Source organism: Tyto alba, unplaced genomic scaffold (assembly GCF_018691265.1).
Source record: "Tyto alba isolate M040663 unplaced genomic scaffold, T.alba_DEE_v4.0 Super-Scaffold_28, whole genome shotgun sequence".
Classification (NCBI taxonomy): Eukaryota; Metazoa; Chordata; class Aves; order Strigiformes; family Tytonidae; genus Tyto; species Tyto alba.
In genome coordinates this window covers 15,225,483-15,247,045 of record NW_024881302.1, presented here as the reverse complement: position 1 = coordinate 15,247,045, position 21,563 = coordinate 15,225,483, and the positions used below count along the sequence as shown (strand labels likewise).

At 36.6% G+C, this 21,563-nt stretch overlaps 1 protein-coding gene across 17 annotated transcripts in view; it reads left to right on the top strand.

The window, feature by feature from the left end:
- Positions 1-21,563, top strand: part of RBFOX1 (RNA binding fox-1 homolog 1) — a 1,320,820-nt gene that overhangs the window by 920,956 nt on the left and 378,301 nt on the right. The window contains exon 1 of one of the 17 annotated variants that reach the window (XM_032983552.2): positions 15,040-15,405. The exons of the other annotated variants lie outside the window; for them this stretch is intronic. Coding sequence (XP_032839443.1) covers positions 15,388-15,405 — 18 coding nt within the window. The 5' untranslated portion in view covers positions 15,040-15,387. Of the gene's footprint in view, positions 1-15,039; positions 15,406-21,563 lie in introns of those variants that run through there. 17 annotated transcript variants of the gene reach the window in all.

The window sequence follows — 21,563 nt, the reverse complement described above, 5'->3', positions numbered from 1 at the left end:
ACGTAAGTTTGAATTGCTCAGAATCCCATCTCTTTGCAGGCTTGAGAAACAGCTCCCTAGCTTTGGAGAAATTTACTAAAAAAAAAAGGCCATAATTGGTCATCGTTAATTCACATTTGGGTTTTATTTTATCCCTTTATTTGTCCTGTTCATTTCAATAGGGTGAAAATACTTCTGTGAAAGTATAGACAGATGCATATTGAGAAAGTATTGTTAAACTATTAGTTTTAACTACCTTCAGATTGTAAAGTATCTTCTTAATATTTAAGTGACCCTTGACAAATCTCACATTATGGATAGAGAAAACATGAAAGTAAATACGTAAAATATAAATATGAATGAAAATACATCAAGTACCTGCTAATTGTACCTGGAGAAAAAAAGTCTATCCTACTGCTTGTTTATAAAATCTTGATAATGTCCTGAAAAATACAGAGCAGATGGATTTTTTTTTTTTTTTTTTAAAGTATTTAATTTTTACCAAGTACGGAAAAGTTTTTTTTGTTAAGTCACGTTGGCAGTTTATCAGCAGAGCAGCACATGAGAATTATATCAATACATGTGGACTGTCTAGAGGAGGGAAAAAAAAAGACTCAAACCTTTAAGTCAAGCTAAAACTTAAAAGCAGAAATAACAGCCATAAGGAACTGATGATGAAATCCCTGCAAATCACCATCCTAAAATCATCAGTCTCTATCCCTGAAGTGGGGTCTCCCTTGCTGCAGGTATTGATTATATGTTCTTGAGAGAGATCTTGTGTTTTAGATGCCACAGTCTTCCAAGATGAAAAAGAGAAGAAAATCAAAACAGTTGGTAGATCCTAAAATATCATGATGAGATCATGATGAAAGGGGTAGGTCTCTACTTGGACCAGTTCTATTTAATATCTTCGTCAGTGACATGGTGGGATCGAGGGCACCCTCAGCAAGCTCATTAACAGCACCAAGGCGTGTGGTGCAGGGACACGCTGGAGGACAGGGATGGCATCCAGAGGGACCTGGGCAGGCTGGAGAGGTGGGGCTGTGAGAAACTCATGAAGTTCAACAAGGCCGCGGGCAGGGTCCTGCCCAGGGGTTGGGGCAGTCACCAGTATCAGTACAGACTGTGGGACAAATTGATTGAGAGGTTGAAGAAATAGTAAGCAGGTATTTTTTTGTTGCATGATATCTAGAGGATCAAGTTTATAAACCGGGAAGTTGAGAAAAGTAAAAGTACTTTGATTTGTAACTTCTTTATTGTTTCTCAACCCTGGGAGAAGCTGACCTTGACTCAGAAATGTTTTTATCCCCCACATCTGTTTGCTGTTGTGTATTTTGATGCTTTGATCACCTCTGTTATCTTTAAAGACAGTATGTCTCAGACAGAGGGAAGGAGATATAAGTATCAAATACCTCATATCATGGGCATTTTTCATGCTCCACTAATATTGGAAATTTAAGCCCTTATGTAAATGGCTGACTACAGATGTATTTTAAATATGAAATCAAAAGCCGCTCAGAGTGCCGTAGGTAATGGACAAAATACAGAGATGTATTTACAGGTTCATTGGGGCAATTTATAGCATTTCACTTCCATACAGTAGTTGCCTCTTCATTTAGGTTTTAAGATCTCTTTAAGTACAATACTGAAACTAAAAAAGTGGTCTTTATCTCAAGGTCACTTGCCTACTTGGTGGCAGCTGCCCTCCAAAGAGCACGTAATTAATAGTTTTATTACCTTGATTTAGTCATTTCCTTTGGTGGGTTTTCCCTACATGCTATAGATTACTTAATATGCTATGAGCTCATTTCTCCTTTTTTTCCCCCATTCTCTAAACTACTGCTTTCTCCAACTGTTTTCATCATTATTCAAAATCATTTATATAACAGCATGAATTACAGATGCTTTACAAACACAGAGTTAGATACAGCCTTTGCCCCAAATAGTTTATGGTTCAGATACATCCTTGATTTCTAGTGTACCTTTTTTACTTAACACAGTGGCGTGGGAATTTTAAGGTAGATTGCATTAATCTCTTGTTTCATTCCCACAATTTTTCATGATCAAATGATGGCAATCACAACGGTATACCTCAATTGATGTGATGTAGATAACTAATAATTTGTTTGCTACTTAGCATGAAGGTATTGTAAAGACCTGCTTAGTAATAATTCCAAACACACATTTTTGTGCATATACATTTGCATCTAAAAGCTGCAGGCACTGGAAAAAAAATGCAGACTTCTGATCATTTAGCTTTTTCTGCACCCACCCCCCATTCTTTTTTTCTTTATATTGTAACTAGCATTCCCGTTTTTGTACAATGAAAACGCCCAGGATTTTCATGTGATATTGTCACAGTGACCTAGTAAAAACCTGACAGTGTTCCATAATTGATGCCTTTCAAAAGGTAGTTAATTTTTTTGAATTTGGCTCATTTGTTAGGCTCCCAACTCAAGGGTATCTTATACCTGGTCTACAGTCCTGCTTCCACTAAAACACACTTCTAAAATCTACTTGTAGTTACCATTTAATTTGAAAATAATGAAAAATATTTTCTGATAGTTGCCTGAAAAGTAGCAATCCAAATTACAGCAAAGAATTTTTACTGTGATGATTTGCTATTCTTCCTTCACCTTTAACTATAGATTTTATAAAAAAAATAAAACAACAAACCACAAGCATAAATCTTGGAAATATTATAAACTCACCAGTGTAGTTTACTCTTAAGCACTTGAAATGTCCAAATCTTGGCTGCTGGTCATCTTCCTAGTAATATGCTCACATGTAAATGTGGAGTCCAGTTATGCATTGTGGGCTTGTCTTTCAGTTATGATAATCTTGTATCCAGAGTATTTATTTTACAGGGATATACAGGAAAATATTTTGAATATATAGCAGTGACTAAAATATAACTAAACTTTTCTAAATTCATATACATCCAAAATTGATAATTTAGTCACATATTGACATCTGAACAGAGCAATCAGGGTGTGCTGACAAAGCTGTGCAGTTCTATCTGTTTTGAAAATAGTAAGCAACGCTTACTGTACAGTTTTCATATCTAATGACTGCAAAAAATAGTTTCCATACTCTATTCAGTACATTAAAATTACAATACCTCTGACCCAAAATATTTTTTTTCACTCATTTCTTGTTTTGAAAAGTTATTTGACACTTATGCTAAATAATACATAATGGTATTAAGGTTACATTTAAGTATCAGAAAGACTTTTACCATTTTCAGATGAATCTGTGGCTTATGATACCAGTTATATAATAGTATGGAAAACATTGTCTTTTATTTATATTCACTGAATTTTTCTGATGGCTTGTAACTTTCTCTCTACAATAAATATGTGCTCCTTTTTGGATGGAGGAGCAAAACCTGTAAAGCTCACCAAAAATAGCTCACTCAATCTCAAGTTAATAAACACATCCCCTCCCATGCCTTCTGAAATCTTCAACTTCAAACCTGTCTGGTGTTGCTGTTTGGTTGGTTTTCCATTTGTTTTTTTCTGGTTGGTTTGTTTTGGTTTGTTTGTTTTACGTATTTCTTTTTATTTCCTAATTTATTCTCCAGGAGGTGTAGCTATGAATAAAGGATAATTACTAGATAGGCCAGAAATTATTTATGTAGATTTTCACCAGAGATGACATGAAAGGGCCATAGTGTTCATGACTCAGTGAACAGCAGTCAGTTAAAGAGGCTGATAAAAAACATTATAAATAAATTGTACTCAAATACTCCTGCAATAAATTCATTGTGCATTAGTTAGATCTTCACTACCTCCCAGCTACTGTTTCGTGCTCCTGAGGGTACTGAATGACCTCCTTCAGCAGCTACACACTGGAGGGCCTGGGGAGAGGAAAATGGAACCATGTAATAATTTTGGGGAGAAGGGTGAAGTGAAAATAAGTCTCTTTCCACAGCCTCCATCAGGAGCAATTGTGGGCGATGAGAAACTTCCTATGAAAAGGAGCTCCTCAACCAAAGCCAAAGGCCAGTGATAAGAGGCATCTGAAAATCTTAGTAAAATCAGTCAACGGAGTTCTTTTTAGTCCCTTGCAAACAAAACCTCACTAACCTACCATAACAACACAGTGATGTAGACTGAGATGCATTTAGAATAATTGATGATTGAAATTGTAAAAGCAAAAACATTTCTGGGAATCTTGTTAACACTTTGGTAATTACTTATTTCAAAAGTTATGCCAGTGACATGAATGCTGTAGTTAGTCACGTTCTCATTGAAAATATCTGAGAACTTAAAAATATTGTTAAATAAATATACACATAGAAAACAGCATCGTAAAAATTATGGCTAAGTGGTCACACAACTCTTCTGAGTACTTGTATGCAGAAGAGCAAAGATACATGGTGTACATAGTAAGGGGTGTTAAAGATCTCACCTGGATATAGCCACATTGCCAGCTGTGAGGGGAAAGCTTCTTTGTTAGCGATTATTCTCCTAGAAGACTGTCTAGGAACCATCAACTGGAATCAGTATAAATACAACTGGTTTGAAAATGGAATTTAATTTCTCTTCAGAAATTTCTCAGGATGTTGTCATTCCTAATTCAAAGAACCATAGAACAGCCCAGGTCAAAAGGGACCTCGAAATATCATCTGGTCCAATCTTTAGAAAAGATTGAAAGAAATAAAAATAAATATTTTTTCAAATTGTTTAATGAAACAGTATTTACACATTTGATTCAGAATCATCGAAGCTTTATTTTGAAAGCATTGTAAAATGCTGAAGTTATTAAAAAGTAGAAAAAAGGTTTACTACGTATGCCACTGTAATCATACTACAATTAGTATGATAATACAATGTGGAGAAAACTCGGTTGAAAGAAACAGTTTTTACATTATTGCAGTAAATAGCAAAAGCAGATTTATGTTCCTGCATGTTTCTCTAAACTAAATTCCACCCACGTGCTTGCCATGCCCCTGCGTTGTTTGTTTTGCTCTCTCGCTAGGACTGAAGCACAGCCCTGGTGCCTCCCTCCGCCCTTCCCGCCGTGCGCTACCCGGCGCTGGCTCAGTGGCGCGGGCCGTTCCTTCCCTGCGAGGTTAGTCCGGGGGCACAGGGAGCGCGTGCTCCTTCCTTTGCCACGTGGTGTGAGGAACGTGTACGCTATTGGCGTTTGAAACATAGAATTAGTCTTAAAATATGTATCTTAGGCTAAGAAAATTTTAACATACGTTTGATGTGTTCATGCCCTCTGACTTGCATGTTTGAATATCCATAATCACGGAAGATGTTAATTCAGAACATTTAGCTAATGTGGAGACTTACTGGACAGAGAGCATCTGAGTTTAATGCTCAGAGGGAAACAATGCAAAATATTACGACTGAGCGACCATATGGGCTTTTCTGCAACCCGATACTGCAGTCTGAGAGTGTCTCTGCCTGGAAAGAACTCCATTAATGAGCTCTTCTGATTGAGAATTTTCTTGCTTCAAGTGCAAGTCATTATGAAAAACAAACCCTGCTAGTTACCACTTGGCACTGTACATAACATGTACTTTGGATATGTTAACTAAATAGAAGCAGGGTACCCATTTCTGAATGTTCTTTGCAGTTTTTTCATACTGGCATGTTAAATCTAACGTGTCAAAAAAAAATCAAAGTATCTTCTGAAATGCTTTAATACTGTTTGTTTGCAGTCATCACTTTGTAAAGATACTGTGGTTTAGCAAGGTCTTACTCAGTGAAAAGCGGTAAGAGACTGTGATGCCTTTGATCTGCGTTTTACAATTTAGTCTCAGTGGGGCTCCACTGAGTAATGTAGTTCCAGAGAAAAACACCAGTGATACTGCTACCTAAGGTTGTGGTCACAGAGGCGCTGCTCCTTTTTCTTGTGTGCATAGTTTTCTTTGAAGACAAAAGCAGTAGATGTTTGCTCTGCCACTTGCTGATGCTCTCTTTTAGTCCAACTCAGAGTGTCAACATCTCTTTGCTATGGGGAGTGCTTCAGAACTGTGGAGTAATCTGGGGCTGCATTGAAATGTTGCCACCATGTTAGTGATTTGTCTGTGATGAAAGATGGAACTGTAAAGTGAAGAACAATCGATTCTTGTGACGCTACTGGAGAATTTCCCTCCTGAGGAAAAAAGTTAATTTCAGTTTTCACACATACTCAGAAGTGAGTATTTCCAGTCTGTGCTACCAGAAAAATCTACATTTTGATTTGAGAGTGAGATTATAGTTCCAGAATTTAACTGTTTTCAGAATAAGCTGTAACTTACTTTGTTTTGGTTCAGTGTTGGTTCATGTGCATTTGCTGTTGGAAATAGTTAACTTTGCATTTTGTTGCTGGGAAAGAAGTATCCAACTGATGTAGAACCATGAACCCCTTAGGAAAATAGAAAATACATAGATTCAGAGCATCTCAGAACACAAATTAAATATTTAGAGTACAGGCTGTATCTCTCTTAATGGAGAGTGTTTGAGGTAAGCATGGCATCTCTAATGTACAGTCAACTTAATACTGAAAGAATGGGTAGCTAATGCAAGGAGACAATATGGTATTTGGATTTCAGACAAAACAGAATTGTATGATAAGTGAACTTTGTAATTGTGAGAATGCATGTTCAGGGAATCCAGCTTCACTTTGCTGAATGAATTTCTGATAGTACCAGAAGGCAGTGGGTGCACTTAAGTAGGTACAGCTTGGATTGCCTACTGGCTAGTTTATTGGCCCGTCAGGGGCTGTGCAAGTGTGTATAAAATCAGAGGACTGACCGTTTTTGTAATACTTGATATATGCAGGCAGAAATGTTCAAAACTTGACCTTTTGCAATAAGATGCATACTCCCAAAATTTTCAAGACCAGGAAAATATTTGTTCCTATTGTGGAGATATTGGAAGGGGTATAGTGACCTAGTTGTAATCTGCTAGCACTGTGGGTGAAGTAATGCAGAAGTCAGCTCCAAGGAACACAGTGAGACAACAATGTTGTGTGCATTTACCTGCAGTATACCTAACTATGCCGTATGATAGTAAGTACATCTTTCAGATAGTTGTATGTTGTACTTAATTTTCTTTTATTTTTGAGGAACAGGTATTTCTCACTGTGTTATGTTTAAAGAAATTCTAAATCTAGCGATGAGCCTTTGTACTTCTAAGCATTCAGTGTGAACAAGAACAGAACATGGATAACTGCATGCAGATCCATTCACAGATATGTTATACTCTGAGATGACAGGAAGACATTCCCTCTACCAGACTCCCAACAGGCACTCTTCATCTCGGTTGGTCTCTTGACATCCCTGCTTTCCCTCACATAGTTTGAACTGATGGGCATAAGTTTCCCAATATGTTTGATGTGATTGCAAAATAAGTTGATAGCACTTCTGAAAATCAGAACCATTTGGGCATATGTGTACATATACCACATTGCGCATGTTAAGAAAACACCGATGCAGGCTTAACTATTGTCTCACTAGTGATTTGTCATTAATACACAAATGGTTCCAGTAAACATCAGGGGTTTCTGGAAAAACATGATCTGAGACCATTAAAGGGAAATATTCAGTGAGTCTCAGGGTAGAAGCCAAACGAAAGAAAGGGCTGTGGAGAATATATGCAGACATAAAGATGATGGAAAGAGTCCTACAAGACACAAAATGAAAAGCAGGCAAAGATGCCCATAGTGTTTTTGTGGTCTGGAAGGCAGCCAAAGAGGCATCGATTTATTAAAGAGCAACATCACAGCTTCCTTTTCTTGATGTGATGGTGCCATTAAAGCTCCTCGAGCAGTTTCTGATTTCCTTGAGAATGAGGAATAAGAATTTCAAACAGAACACCAAAAGAAGGTTCTGAAGCCAGTTATTTCTCAGACCCATTCCACTGCCAGACCGTCACTTCTGCTGTGTACCTGATTGGAGAATTCGGTATGTAAAGTACCTGCTGGGGGTTGCACATGGGTGTTCCCTGCTTATTGAACACAGCACCTGCTTGGGTAAAAAGTACCCTAGCAGTTGTGCACATGGGTTCTTGCACTCTTCAATCATTATGTCGTATACAAAAACTAGCTGTAATGAGATGGGTGATCTAGAAATTTTGAGTTACCAGTTAAAAATTACATATTGAGCTGTTTTGTTAGCTGAGCAAACTCCGTGCTGTTCCGAGGGACTGGTAATATACTGGGAGTGACTAGCACCTCTAGCATTTTTTTTTAGTCTATCTCAAAACATCTGAATTCTCTTGCATCATTTCTTTTCTCTTCCATGTTTGCTCTCTGAATGTCAAGGTGTTCATTTTGTACTTTCCCATTTCCCCACCCCTTACAGTGCCTCCCTAAAATAATGACCCCTACGCCTACTTGTTTGTCCCTTTACGTGCCTGCAGATGGGCAATACCTGCCTTCACCAGGACTTGGTTTTAGAGGCCTTTGATATTTTGAGGAAAACGGTGGAGATCCTAGGCAGCCTAATGGCAGAGCAAATCCTGGTGCTCTTCCTGAGAAAGCAGGATTTCAGGTGGCCTGAGCCTGGTGGCTGTTGTAAGGGTGCTGCTGCCATCAGCAGGGACACCTCAGGCGGCGTGCGCTTGGCACCCGCTGCCCTGTAAGATAGGCATGCCCCTCACCACATCAAAACAGTGATATAACTAACCTTCCATTACGAGCTGTTCTCACCCTCTTAAACAAGTGTGACAAGGAGACAGAGCATGAATTTGTTTTGTCAGGTATATAGTCAGGAATAACAACTGATAGGTTTGTTGTGGTAAGTTCTATATGATGGCTTTGCTGAAAGGTAGGCTGTTTCATGATTTACTGAACTATTATAAGTGATAAAACTGATCCATTTGTTATCATCCAGTGCATAAAGACTTCAGGATATAAGGAGCCTGCACTAAATAACAAAGCAATTTATAAACTCATAAACTGAAAATTACAGGGAAATAGTCCTTAAGTCAGTGGTAATAGCAACCTTTTATCATATTAGTGATGATTATCAAATGTCAACCCCTACTCCCCTTTTTAAAATGCAATCTTACCTTAGGAAAGTTGTAATTACTTAAAAATAAAGGAGTCATGGACCTAACTTTGTATTTATGTTTTGTGCAAGTGAGGCAAGCTTTTCGTAATTTATCTGGGTGTCGTCCACCCCCCTCCCCTCTGCCCTCCCCCATAAGGTCCTTGTATCAACTGACATGAACTGATGTATGCCTCTGCTAGCAGAAATGTGTTGGCTGATGTTTAGCTGAGAAACAGTATTAGTTTGTTGTACTACTGGGTAAAAGTTCTTTATCCAAAGTGAAGTCGAATGTACTATCTTGAAGAGAATCTTCCTGTGTTTCAATGAAAAGAGAGTAGTTAGCAACAGTTGGTTTCAGATTAGCCTGTCCTAAGAGAATACAATTGTGTCCTACTGTGAAAATGGAGGTGATTTTTCTGATGGCATTAGTTTCTTTTTCTGCTCAAGAATATCCTGAGCTATTTAATTCATTTAATTTTATTCAGCCAATGTAAGTTCTCAAGGAACAGACAAATTGAGAGCTACTTGCGACCAGTACTCAGTATTTGATATCCAACTTGCTTTGTTCAAGTGTGATTACGTGCTGAAACAGATTTGTTTCTTTTTATCAGCATAAGTATAATCTCTAAAATCAAGATAAAGATTTGCAAAAACACCTGGGCATTATCTAGGAGAGGAAGATTGGAGACACATGATAATATTTCAGGAAATGTAGTTAAAACAATATTTTCTAATAACCAGTCAATTCTGATCCCACTGTCCTTGTGTTAATTCTCTCAGAAAGGACTTTGTAAGCCTTTGTTATCCTTTCACAGACCATATTCCAAATAAAGTCAAATCCATCATCGTCCCACAGTGGCACCCTCCATGATCAGGACTGAAGCTAAAGCCCAGTTGTGGCAGTTTAAAACCACGAGAGAGTTTGTGAGGTTTTCCTGTGGCTGCCAGGGTTTCCTTGTCAGAACTACTGGCTACAGCTCTTCTCACTAAAAGCAGTGGAGAAGCAGCAACAATATAGCACCTGTCATTGAAATTGTGGCCAAGGGGTGGAACTGTTACCAGTTGAACCATGATCACTAATAATCTGGTTTAATTATAGTCTGTTAGTCAGTCTTGTCAGGATAGAATGTTTGAATGTTGGGAGAAATAAGCATCTCACTTTGTTACAGAAACAGCACAAATGACATGTACATACCAACAAAGGGTCAGACCCCGCTCACATTTTTTCCCGTCACCTTGCTAAGCTAAGAAAAGGGAAAGCAAATTTCATATTCATGGTTCTCTGTGAAGCTATGAACTGTATAAATCCCATGCAGGTGTCACAGAGTCTAGGATCAGAGGAGGCTCCCATCAGTCTCTATCCTGCTTGTCGCTCTTTGGACTATACACTGAACACAATTCATCAGCCAGCCAGAAATCCTGACTCAATATTTTAAAATGCGGTGATGTATAATGACCAAATTGTTGGCTTGTTGCTTCTCAGGCTTTCCTGGGACAATATTCTGACCTCTGGCTATACAGCAAATGAACACAGAAACTGAATTCTTGCATTAAAAGCAACAGAAGTCCTAAAGTAACAGAAATTAAATTAAAATGGGAAAAAAAAAGTGTGCGTGGTAAAAATACAGAATTGTTTCTAAACCAACTGAATTATACATAAAGTTGCACTTCAGTTGATTTTTCCACAGTTATATTGAAGTCCAAAAAGCAAAACCCAAAAATCCGGCAACAGCAACAACCATCCCCTTAATTCACTGCAGTTTTAAGATCAGAGTAAGGGCTTCTTTTGTTACCGTACCTCCTACACATTTGCAGTTTTTCATTTAATAAAGAGCCATGATAGATGAGGCTGTAAGGTGTTGACATTGAGCACAAACACAAATATTTCTAGCTTTCTAAATGTTTCAAATTATTTTTGGTGCTCTGTAAATTTTATGAGATTTTAGTGTTGTTGCAGCTCATGTATCATATGCCTGGTTGGTATCTTTTCTTGGTGGAGAGAGAAAAAACAAAACAAAACAAAAACAAACAAACAAAAAAAAACACCACACAACAATTCATCACCAGTAACGTCAGCATAAACATTACCATCACATTCCCTCCCTCTTTTATTTAAAAAATATTTTTAAACAACCACCCTTGCCCCCACACCCCCTGGTTTAAATTCTAAAGCACAGAGACTTTAGTAGAAAACATGGACTAATTAAAGTCAATAAAAGTTTTGTCTTTGCAATCCAGGACTCAGATATATGATTTCAATATCTTTCTATATGTTTATACAGCACCTAGCAAAATAGGGATTGTACCATTTAACACTGAGATTACTTTAATATTCCTGGATTTCCTAGGAATCTTACATACCCTGCAAGATGAGAAACTTAGTCTGCATTTCCTTATCTTCCAATGCACTAAGCAGCAATATCGATTCTATTTCCAGTCTTCTTCGTCATTAATAAATATGCCAAGATCTGACTATAAATTATGCCTCTTTAATAAGGTAATGGAATGTGTAGAATCTTGATTTTTCTAAAATCTGAGTTGTTTAGGTGCCAATAATAATGTGCTGATCATAATCAACATTAGTTATGATTAGACAATCTATTAATTCATTTTTGCATTATCAACTATTTTTATCTGCCCTTACTATTTCACCAATCCCTTGTCATTCCATAGGCTAAACGTTTGGTGTTCTGATTGATTATAAAAATTAAGCCTGGAGAAAGAGCTGATACAGAAGTGTCATGCTCTGAAACTAAAATACTTTTCAGTGCCCGTATAGAAGAGTCTCATATGAACATCTATGGTAGCATCAGAGGAAATGGGCCGTTATTTCACAGCAAATAGCATATACTCATATTTGGAATAGAGTTTCTGATTGCCTGTTCTTTAAAAGAACAGTAAGATTCTCGTTGATTTCAATAGCCTTTGACCTGAACCCAAGGACAGCTCTCTGGGACCAGCCTTTGTTAAAAAGATCGTGGTCAGTACCTTCTATTTACTTTTCTTGACACTGCTTGCAAATCCAGAACATGTAAGAATTAACCCTAGCATACAGGGTTTGTTTTAGACTTTAGTCATAGGTGCAAAAAACCAGAGTAATATACCTGTTTTCAATCTTGTTTTTATCTATATTTTTCTACCTCTGCAGAAATTAGAGATGATACAATGAACAAAGCATTTTATAATACCTCTACTAAAAATAAAACACTTCAAATGAATGGTTTTGTGTAGCAGCATTAGAAATTGCTCTACTTGTTTGAAGGGGTAAGATATGAAGAATTGAGTAACCAATTTAATAATGAAGAGAATTTAGAATACAGCAAGATTAGTTGAGAGCCTTGGGACACAATTCGCTAAAATTTTATATGCTGCCTATGCTCAAAACCAGGGAAATTTTGATATAAAAGTGATTTACAGGCAATAGCTGTGCACATTCTTTTATCATATTAATAAAATCTTTAACCAGTCTTTGAAAATTCTAAAGCCTCGTGTGTTCAATTCAGGTGCACAGATCAGAAAGAACTGCTGGCTGACAGATGTGTAGATACATTATCAGAAAATGTATTTTCAGCTTAACCAGTATAATCTAATTCATTCTAGCGTGATATTTCGTGTTTATTATAGTGTAATTGAATACAGAAGAACAGAGTGCACTATACAGTAGACAAAATGAGGTGAAAGTGTACAGCTTAAAGGTGACCGGCTTTAGGCCTGTTAAATTGCTGAATGTTGGTGGTTAAATTGGCAGATGATTTAACCCAAAACTGTAAACAATAGGCTGTTCTTTTCCTTTTGAAGACTACTTTTGTGAGGTGGCTTTACTTTATAAAATCATACTAAACTTATTTAACGTTATATTGTCCTTGCATATCACCTGTTGGAGCGGGGCCAGAGGAGGCCACGGAGATGCTGGGGGGGCTGGAGCAGCTCCCCTGGGAGGCCGGGCTGAGAGAGTTGGGGGGGTTCAGCCTGGGGAAGAGAAGGCTCCGGGGAGACCTTCGAGCGGCCTCCCAGGGCTTAAAGGGGGGACAGGAGAGGTGGGGAGGGACTCTGGGTCAGGGGGTTTGGGGATAGGGTGAGGGGGAATGGCTCTAAACTGACAGAGGGCAGAGTTACATGACATAGAAGGCAGAAATCCTTCCCTGTGCGGGGGGTGAGGCGCTGGCCCAGGGTGCCCAGAGCAGCTGTGGCTGCCCCCTCCCTGGAAGGGTTCAAGGCCAGGTTGGACGGGGCTGGGAGCCCCCTGGGCTGGGGGAAGGGGCCCTGCCCCGGGCAGGGGGTGGGACTGGGGGGGCTTTGAGGTCCCTTCCAGCCCAAACCAGTCTGTGATTCTATGAAAAGTTATCACTTTAGTAATTGGTACGTTAAATCTTGCTTTTCTGCTTCCACGGAAACAACCTGTTGCCTGTTACCTGGACATAGTATTTAGGGGATCTCACTTAAATAGCTGTGTGTGTATATATGTCTCTGTTTATCTGTATAAACTTCTCTATATACATCTTAGAATTAAGTGTCACATGAAATCATTGTTTCATTTTTCTATGTTAAATCAGCATTGAAATATTAGTGGTATACCAGTTATTTTTATTTTGAATTCACCCCAGAGGCAGGAGTCTTTAAGACTCCTCTGATTACCATTTGTTTAACAGTATAGATTTTTAGTTCGCTCCCCCCAGTCCTGTTTGGCTATTATGTCTCCTTGTTATACGCTGTTTCAGCAGGTGTCTATCCATTTGCCACCTGCCCTGGTGCAGTGAATGATTATGCAATTTAGTTAATGCATTTTAATTATTTAGGTGACATTTTACCTTGTATGGTTAGGCCGAATATGTAAACTGGCTGGAGTCTTTAGTTAAAAAGAACAGCAATTTTTTGTCTGAAGTGCACAGTCCATGATCAGAGATAATTAATAAGTAATCAAACATAAAAATAAAACAAAAGTTCTGTTTAATCTCATTCCCATGGCCATTTTTATACCTCCTTTTTTATTTTTTTCATTGATTTATAAACATTATGTATATACTATAGTAGTTGATGCACTTAGTAGACAGACTGTGTTTGTAGATTTCTGCATCAATACCTAAAGCACACTATGGTAACAGTGTGATATGGTGCCAGTTCACAAGGTCAGGGATGATTTTCAAGACTGATATTACAGCCTAAAAAGTGGTCAAGGCTTGTCTCCTTTACCTTGTAAAATTGTTTCTCACCTGAGGATGCTCTTGCTCAATTTACTAAATATATTGTGCATTACAATGAGACAGGTTAAATGAGTTACAAATACTTCCTGGAGCAAATGATAAAAGTCTGAACTGCAGTCAAAAACCCCTGAGTTACTTGTGTACTCATTAATTTGCATAAAGTATCTTCAACATTAAAAAAAAAAAAAAAAGACCAGTTCTCTGTATTAGGCTTTGTTAAATGTACAAACCACAATTCTTTATAATTTTAATTTTAAATTACATATTGTGGCAAGAAAAAAAAAACTATCAAAAATCAATTAAGTCAGCACAAAGACTTTTGCTATTGTCTGAATTACTGTTAGTATTTCCCTGTTACTCATATTGGCAGTTATCTCCCAGCAGTACTAACAGCAGCAGCAATAACACCATGAAGTCAGTAGATGGCTGTAGAAAAGTATGTTGAACACTCTTGCGTTAGCGTAATAAGATTGGGAAAGGCCTTGACCTGACTGGATGCGGCTTTTATCTGAAGTACATTTAAAGAGATAAAGGAGAAGCAGGGTGCAGTACATGTTCCTTTCTTTTCTGTAGGAGCTTTGCTTTGAGTTTAAAAATTTCTCAAATGCAGGATTTGTGAACTGGGTCCTTTAGCAAGGAGAGGTAATGGCTTGAGAGTCACTGGAGTCACCTGCTATTCTGTGATGATTTTTTTTTCCCCCTCCCCCCCCCTCAAGACATCTTAAAAATCCTCCTATAAATTCCTACAGAGGGGGCGTCTGTAGATCTCATAATAACAATCAGGAAGTGGTATATTTCCATTTATTTATTTATTATTACTATTTTTTTTTTTTTTTTTTTTTTGTGCTCTCTCCAATGTAGTTGGCTGCCTTTAGTGCACGGACCTGCTCATTAAATAGATACACCAAGAATTGTTACCTAAGCAAGCTTGACAGTAAAGAAAGGACAGACTGAGTTAGGGAGAAAAAGGGAAGAAAAAAGACAGCCTGAAGCAAGTCACTTCACACGCAGAAAGAGCCACTGAACGAATGCTATTCTCATAAACAAACCAAAAAAAAAAAAAAAAAAAACCTTGTATAAGAAAAGAAGAGAACTGTGAGGACTTGACAGAAAAAGGCAAGATTTTCTACCCACTGTTTTCAGTTTTCCTTCCAGACATACTTGGTGAAGTAAGGAGACTTCTGTTTGCTGACAGAGCCCTTGATTTCTTTCAAGATGATGATGTATTTGTGGGTAGGTAGTGTCTCTCTCCATGTCAATCTTTTATTAATAAATTGACTTTGGAACTGTAGATTTTAGCCTGTAGTTACAGCATGTTTTCTAATATGTAAAGGTGTGTATACTGCAGGATAGCTTAGTGTAGCTAGTGTTCGGTACATGTGCTTGCATTTCCAATGGGAGTTTAAACAAACTGGTTCATTAACATTAAGCTGCAATTTATTTTCAGGGTTTGCAAGATGTGGCATAGTGCATTGCTTTCTTTTCATTGCCTTAGAAAATGCTACAGTTGTATCTGTAAGATTCACTGTGTGGTTCAGTCATAAAACGAATGCTGCATCACTTGTGGCTGTTAAGAATTTGCTTTCTTTGTAAGAAATGAAACAATATTAATGTGATTAAAACTTCTAATTTCTGTTACTTGACCTAGTTGGTTTTATATTAGTTGTCACAGTCTACTTTGGCTTTTGAAGTTTCTGGCAATTGACAATCGCAGATAAAGAAATAGATAAAATGTACTTATTCCTGTAATTTTTATATTCAGCATTGTTCAGATTCCTTGCAGCAAAACCCTCTCACCTTAAAAATAATGTTGTGCTGTGACATGTATATTGTGAATTAGTGAAGTTATTAACCTGTTAATTCATCCAGCTTCAGATAAGAAACCTTTTTTCTTTTAAACCACACCATACACCCCCACCCCCCATCCCCCCCACCCCAAAACATTAAAAACTAAAAATAAATCAGTGAATGAATATACGTACTTAAAAAAAAATTTCTGTGTTCCTCTTCAAAGCCTGTACATCTTCTGGGGAAATATTTTAAACTCATTTGACAATCTATTTATTTATTTTATTTTAATTTATGTAAAAATAGACAGGCTTGCAGCTAATCTGGGCCATCTCTGCAAAACAGGCTGCATACGAGCAACATGTGAGTCTTAGATATATTATCAGTAAATCACTGCTGATATGTTAAATTGCTTGTAGTTCATGCTGTAAATCTCTCTTTATGGTTCCTTCTAATTTCTGTTGACCCTCCAATGTATTGTAGTAACTTCTGTCATCTGAGCAAAAGGCACTATGTGCGGACTTTTAAGTTTCTTATTTCAGTTCTTTGACCTGTGCTATCATTTCAGGAGCTCACCAATCACTGAGCCTTATGATTTTGTCTTTTTCTCTTCTTTTTTTTTTTTTTTTCCCCCGTGTTCTGTACTACAAGTCACTTTAATTTTCACAAGCAGGTATCCATGTGTGTAACAGAAACTCTCATTGCTGCTTATCTTTAACCCTTACCATGATCCTTTATTGAAGCTGCATTTTTGCTAAGGGAAGGATTAATTTACTTCTATTTTTAGATTTATAAATCAGATCAGTTAACTGTCATAATCTATTTTTCATTCAGCAATCCTGTGTTCTGCTGTTGTGGTTAACATCATCCAAAAGAAATACACAGTAAATATTTGAAGATAAACCCTTTTTTCTAACATGCACAATAAGGTGAAAGGACATGAATTATTCTATTTCTTTGTGGCAGTAGCTCAAAAGGTTTAAAAGCTAACAGCTCTTCCCCACCCCCAAGCCTATGAATCTTTGTTAATTGGAAAACTTAATGAAATACATTTTCTTACAGGTAGCTATGCAGATTTCTATTATTTTCAGTGTGTTGTATTTTATATTAATGAACTCTAATAGTTATTCCTTTTAGAGATACATTTATATACATGCTTTAAGCAAAAAATGCAATAATAAGCAGTTTCTGATGGTGCTACTTCCTGTTTTTTAAATCTTCCAGTAATTAATATTTTACATTTTAAAATCTATTCCTTCCACTGTTATTTTGTCCTTTTTACTTCTGTTTTATGTTGTCTCATTTTAGGCTTTTTTTGTGTTGTTTTTTTTTTGTTTGTTTGTTTGTTTGTTTCTTTGGATTTTTTTATTAACAAAATTCATTAAACAGGAGAACACCCATCTTTATTTTGGCACTACTACACCTAGGTATTAAGCATTCTTTCCAGTTTTAATTTAACTTTCCTAGTCTAAATGATTTGAATAGAACTCAAAATAAGACTAGTTGGAAGAAGCAGAGAATTAACTTTTTTTTCTATTTGTAGCAGAACCTGATTATTTTCTTCTGGTTTAGAAATAAAGATGAATTGTATTCATAGAAAACTTATTTCTGAAACTGTATGATTTTTTAAGCTCTTATCTGTATCAAGTGCATGTGTGTATGTATCTGCATGTAGAAGATGCAGTATGTAAACAATAGGCTTTTACATATGCAGGTGCAATATATAAACTCACAGCAGCATTTGAAATGCTTTCTCCTGGCACCACAACAGTATATTATATAATTATATAAAAGGTCCTCAGTAATAGTATTAAAATTTCAAGTAGCTAACTTTTGTGAAAATGTAGTTTTTCCTTTTTTAAAAGCTGTAAAATAAATTTATTTTCATTGATAGAGATTTTTCCATATTATTCACTGCTTTACGTGGCAGTGCTTACCTGTTGTTTCATTCCATGTATAATATAGAAATCTTCTGCACTATTTACAAAGAAAAAGAGAGTTGCAGTTTCTTTGCATTTATAGTATCTTCTTAACTCGTATCCTGTAAAAGGTTTGGTTGTGGGGTTTTGGCCTTTTTTTTTTTTTTTTTTTTTATTCTACTGCTGCTGATGTCAAGTTCCTTTTATGGCAAGCAAACTGTGAACATGTTCATCTAACTAAAAACATTGTGCATGAATGTAGTGTGCAGCCAGTAATTCAGTCTGTTGGATGGAACAGTCTTGATTAGTTGTTGATTTTAAATACTCGTATCAAGATTTCAGAAAGAAATATTTTAGTACTCTTAATCCTGTCAAAGCAGATCTGTAGTTGTTGACAGCCCAGGCAATTTATTGATGCTTATACTCTCCTCCTCTCCTAGTGAAAGGAGAACTTTTCTTGGTATGGTACTTTTATGTACAGGCATCTGTGCTGTAGCAGAGTTCATCAATATCCAATTTCATATTGACCAATAAACTTTGAGGACTTTCAAGTATTACTGATTCAGGGACTATGCCTAAATCCTGAAATCAAAAGCATCTATATCCTCTCTAACTTTAAAAGGGTATGGACCCTTTTATATCCTGGTCCTGCTGCAGTATCATACACCTTTCTCCAATGCAAGTTTGTTGCAGAGATGATGCAAGGTGTTCTTGATCACTGCAGATTATCATTCACGTTTTATAGTGCAACTCACCTCCCAAAAGGTGTTGTGATTTTGCCCAGAATGTACCAAGGGAATTTTTTTTCAGTTAGAGGGCTGTAAAGTTTCTCACTTCCGCTTCCCTTGGAAACAGAAGCATAACTATCGGTGGGTGAAATGCTGATGGTTGAAAGCTGAGACTGCTCAGGTTCTTTCATGGAATCCATACGTTTCCAAACCTGATCTTTCTGTATAGTATTCCTACTACTCTTTTTCATATTTTGAAATATAAGCATAATTTGTTGACCTGACAGCACAAGCAAACTGCTTGTTTCCCAAGCAAGCAGTTCCATGATTGCGTGTTTTCCATTTGGTAGTTTCGACTGGACTGTTTTGAGTTCTCACAGACCTCATGTTCAATTTATGTTCCAAGTCAGAAGATGGGAGTTTAAAGTTACTGCATCTCATTAAAAAGTTAGTCATATGCAATTAAATATTGTAAGAAGAACTGGAACAAAATCATTGGTAAATGCATTTTTAAATATACAAATTACCGGTTTTCCATCTTTTGTTATATGCTGTGAAAATGCTGAACTAAAATTACCTTAATATGCCATAATAAAATTTTATAAATTTTATAAACATCTAATTAATGTCTGCTTAGTCAGAGATGTGCTTCATTTCTGTCAGTCTGCTGTTCTTTTTAATAATAGGGAATGGGTTTTCAGAGATTTTGTATATATTTAGCAGAGATTTTCAGTAGTAGCTTCAGAATAATACTTGATTGAATAAGGCAGAAAGCATGTCAGCAAATGAAATTTGGTTTTGCCCAAAACTAGAGTAGGCAGATACAGAGAAACAAATTGAAAAAATTTGTATGCAATAGCAACAAGATAATTTCTTCTGGCAACAGAACGTTGTTTTGACAACCCTGAGGAATAAAGCTTTTGGGTCCAATAGCAAGAACTGTGTGTTGCACTTGCCTGTATTAGCAGAACATACCTCAGATGAACATTTGGGGAGAAAGCTGGAGGGACAGGGAGCAATAGAAAGACTGTATCAGAAATTTAGTCGGGCTAAATATTTAGGAGTTAAAACTACTTTATAGTAGCATTTCTGGTGATTTTTGTTGGTAAGCTTCTCCTGTTTAGGGATATCTTAATGCACATAGAGGAGTCTGTGTCAGTTCACATATTTGAAGGCAGATGCTATTTCATTCAGCCAAACAGAAGTCTTACAGGTTCTTATGCACTAGCAAATATATGCAGGCATAGAGTATGCCTTTCTGAATTAGGAAAGTGTCATTTCAAATCTAGCCTGTGGTCTTTATGTGCTACAGGACAAGTTTGTAGGTGAAGCAATACAAAGGCTTTTTATCTAAAGGAAATGAGAACACTAAACAGATGTGAAAATTACTAAAAAGACAAAATAAAGAACCAGTATCTTAGCATTTTTAAAATTGGAGTAGGGAGTTAGATATCCTTTGGGCCATGCAATTCTTCTCATATTTTTCTATTAACTTTACTTACTGCTTATTTTGCAGCACTGACATTGTGTGCATTAATCAAGGTATTTCTCTCTTAAATGAGGGCTTCCCAATAACATCAGACTAAGACAGAAATGTGCTACTCACTGTGTTTAAAGAGCTACAGACAGTTGAGATACAATATGAATTAAATTGAAAGACTAAATGAGTATGTTGAAAACACTGCCAGTGGAACGCTTCAGCAGTATAGATGTTGTTGCATAGAATTATTGAGTAATCAAAACATTTAGGTCTTTTTAGTTAAGAAAAATCAAACATACTAGCTGAAAAGCTGCAGGTACCTTCAGAGTCAAAATGATCCTTATGCTGCTTTCCACTGAGACCTTAAATAAAACATGTAGCTTCATACTCTGTATCTGACTGCCTTACCGCTAATGTTGAATAAATATGTACCTTCTATTATTAACACAGAAAAATACAAAATTATTTAATGTTAGAGTATGCTGATATGAATATTAAGGATTTTCAAGGGTATCCAACTCAATAAACCTGAATAATGAAGTATTACAATTTATAACTCTGCGATCTGGATGGCTGAAATGAAAGGACTTATAGATATGTTGAATGAAAACAGGATTACAGTTAGTTAAGGTAGAATCTAAGACAGTCTTCAGTAGGTTGTATTTTTGTATCTATTGATATATACACATAAGTTGGTTTAAAAATTATATGTATAATAATTCATTTTGGAATGACAGGAACTAAAAATCACAACAAAACGTAAAGCATTAAAAGATTTTGCAAAATCATCTTTTTTTTTTAATATGAAGAAGGGAAATTAAATAGAAGAGAAAGGTAATTTCAATTTAGAGTATTTGACAGTAACATTTCTTCATCCAGTACATTCAGTCTTGAAGGTTTTTTTTTTTTTTGACCTGCTACAGTATTTTGTAAAACAACATTCTATTATTTGTACAAAGTAACAATATGAACAAGAGAAGAAAATCTGTATTATGCTCCATTATATACAGTGTTGCATAACGGTGGCTTAAGCAAGCAATATAGTTCTGGTTTGTAACAATAATATGCATCCCTTTAGACACAGACATACACACACAAGTGCTAATGTGTGACGAAATTGAGTTTAAGTAGGTTATTAAGAATGTATGTATTACTGTTATTTCTTTCAGCAGAATTCGTGCATTTTGTGTAAAGCTATATGACAGACTTGCATCGTATACTCTATATACTTTAATTACAGAACCTATTTCCCACTCTCGGCCCTCACTTTAGCAAGAAGTTACATTTGTCCAATTAACCTTATCTTCCTCTTGTCCCTCTTCATAGCATTGGTTTCCATCACAGCTTTGAAAGAACTGTGTGGATGTCTTTTTATCAGTCCAGGGATGTTTGAGAAAGGAATTGAACAAAGACTGCATGAAATGTGGCTGCGTGAGCAGACTAGAGTTTTCCTGTTGTCCTACTATGATTATCTCT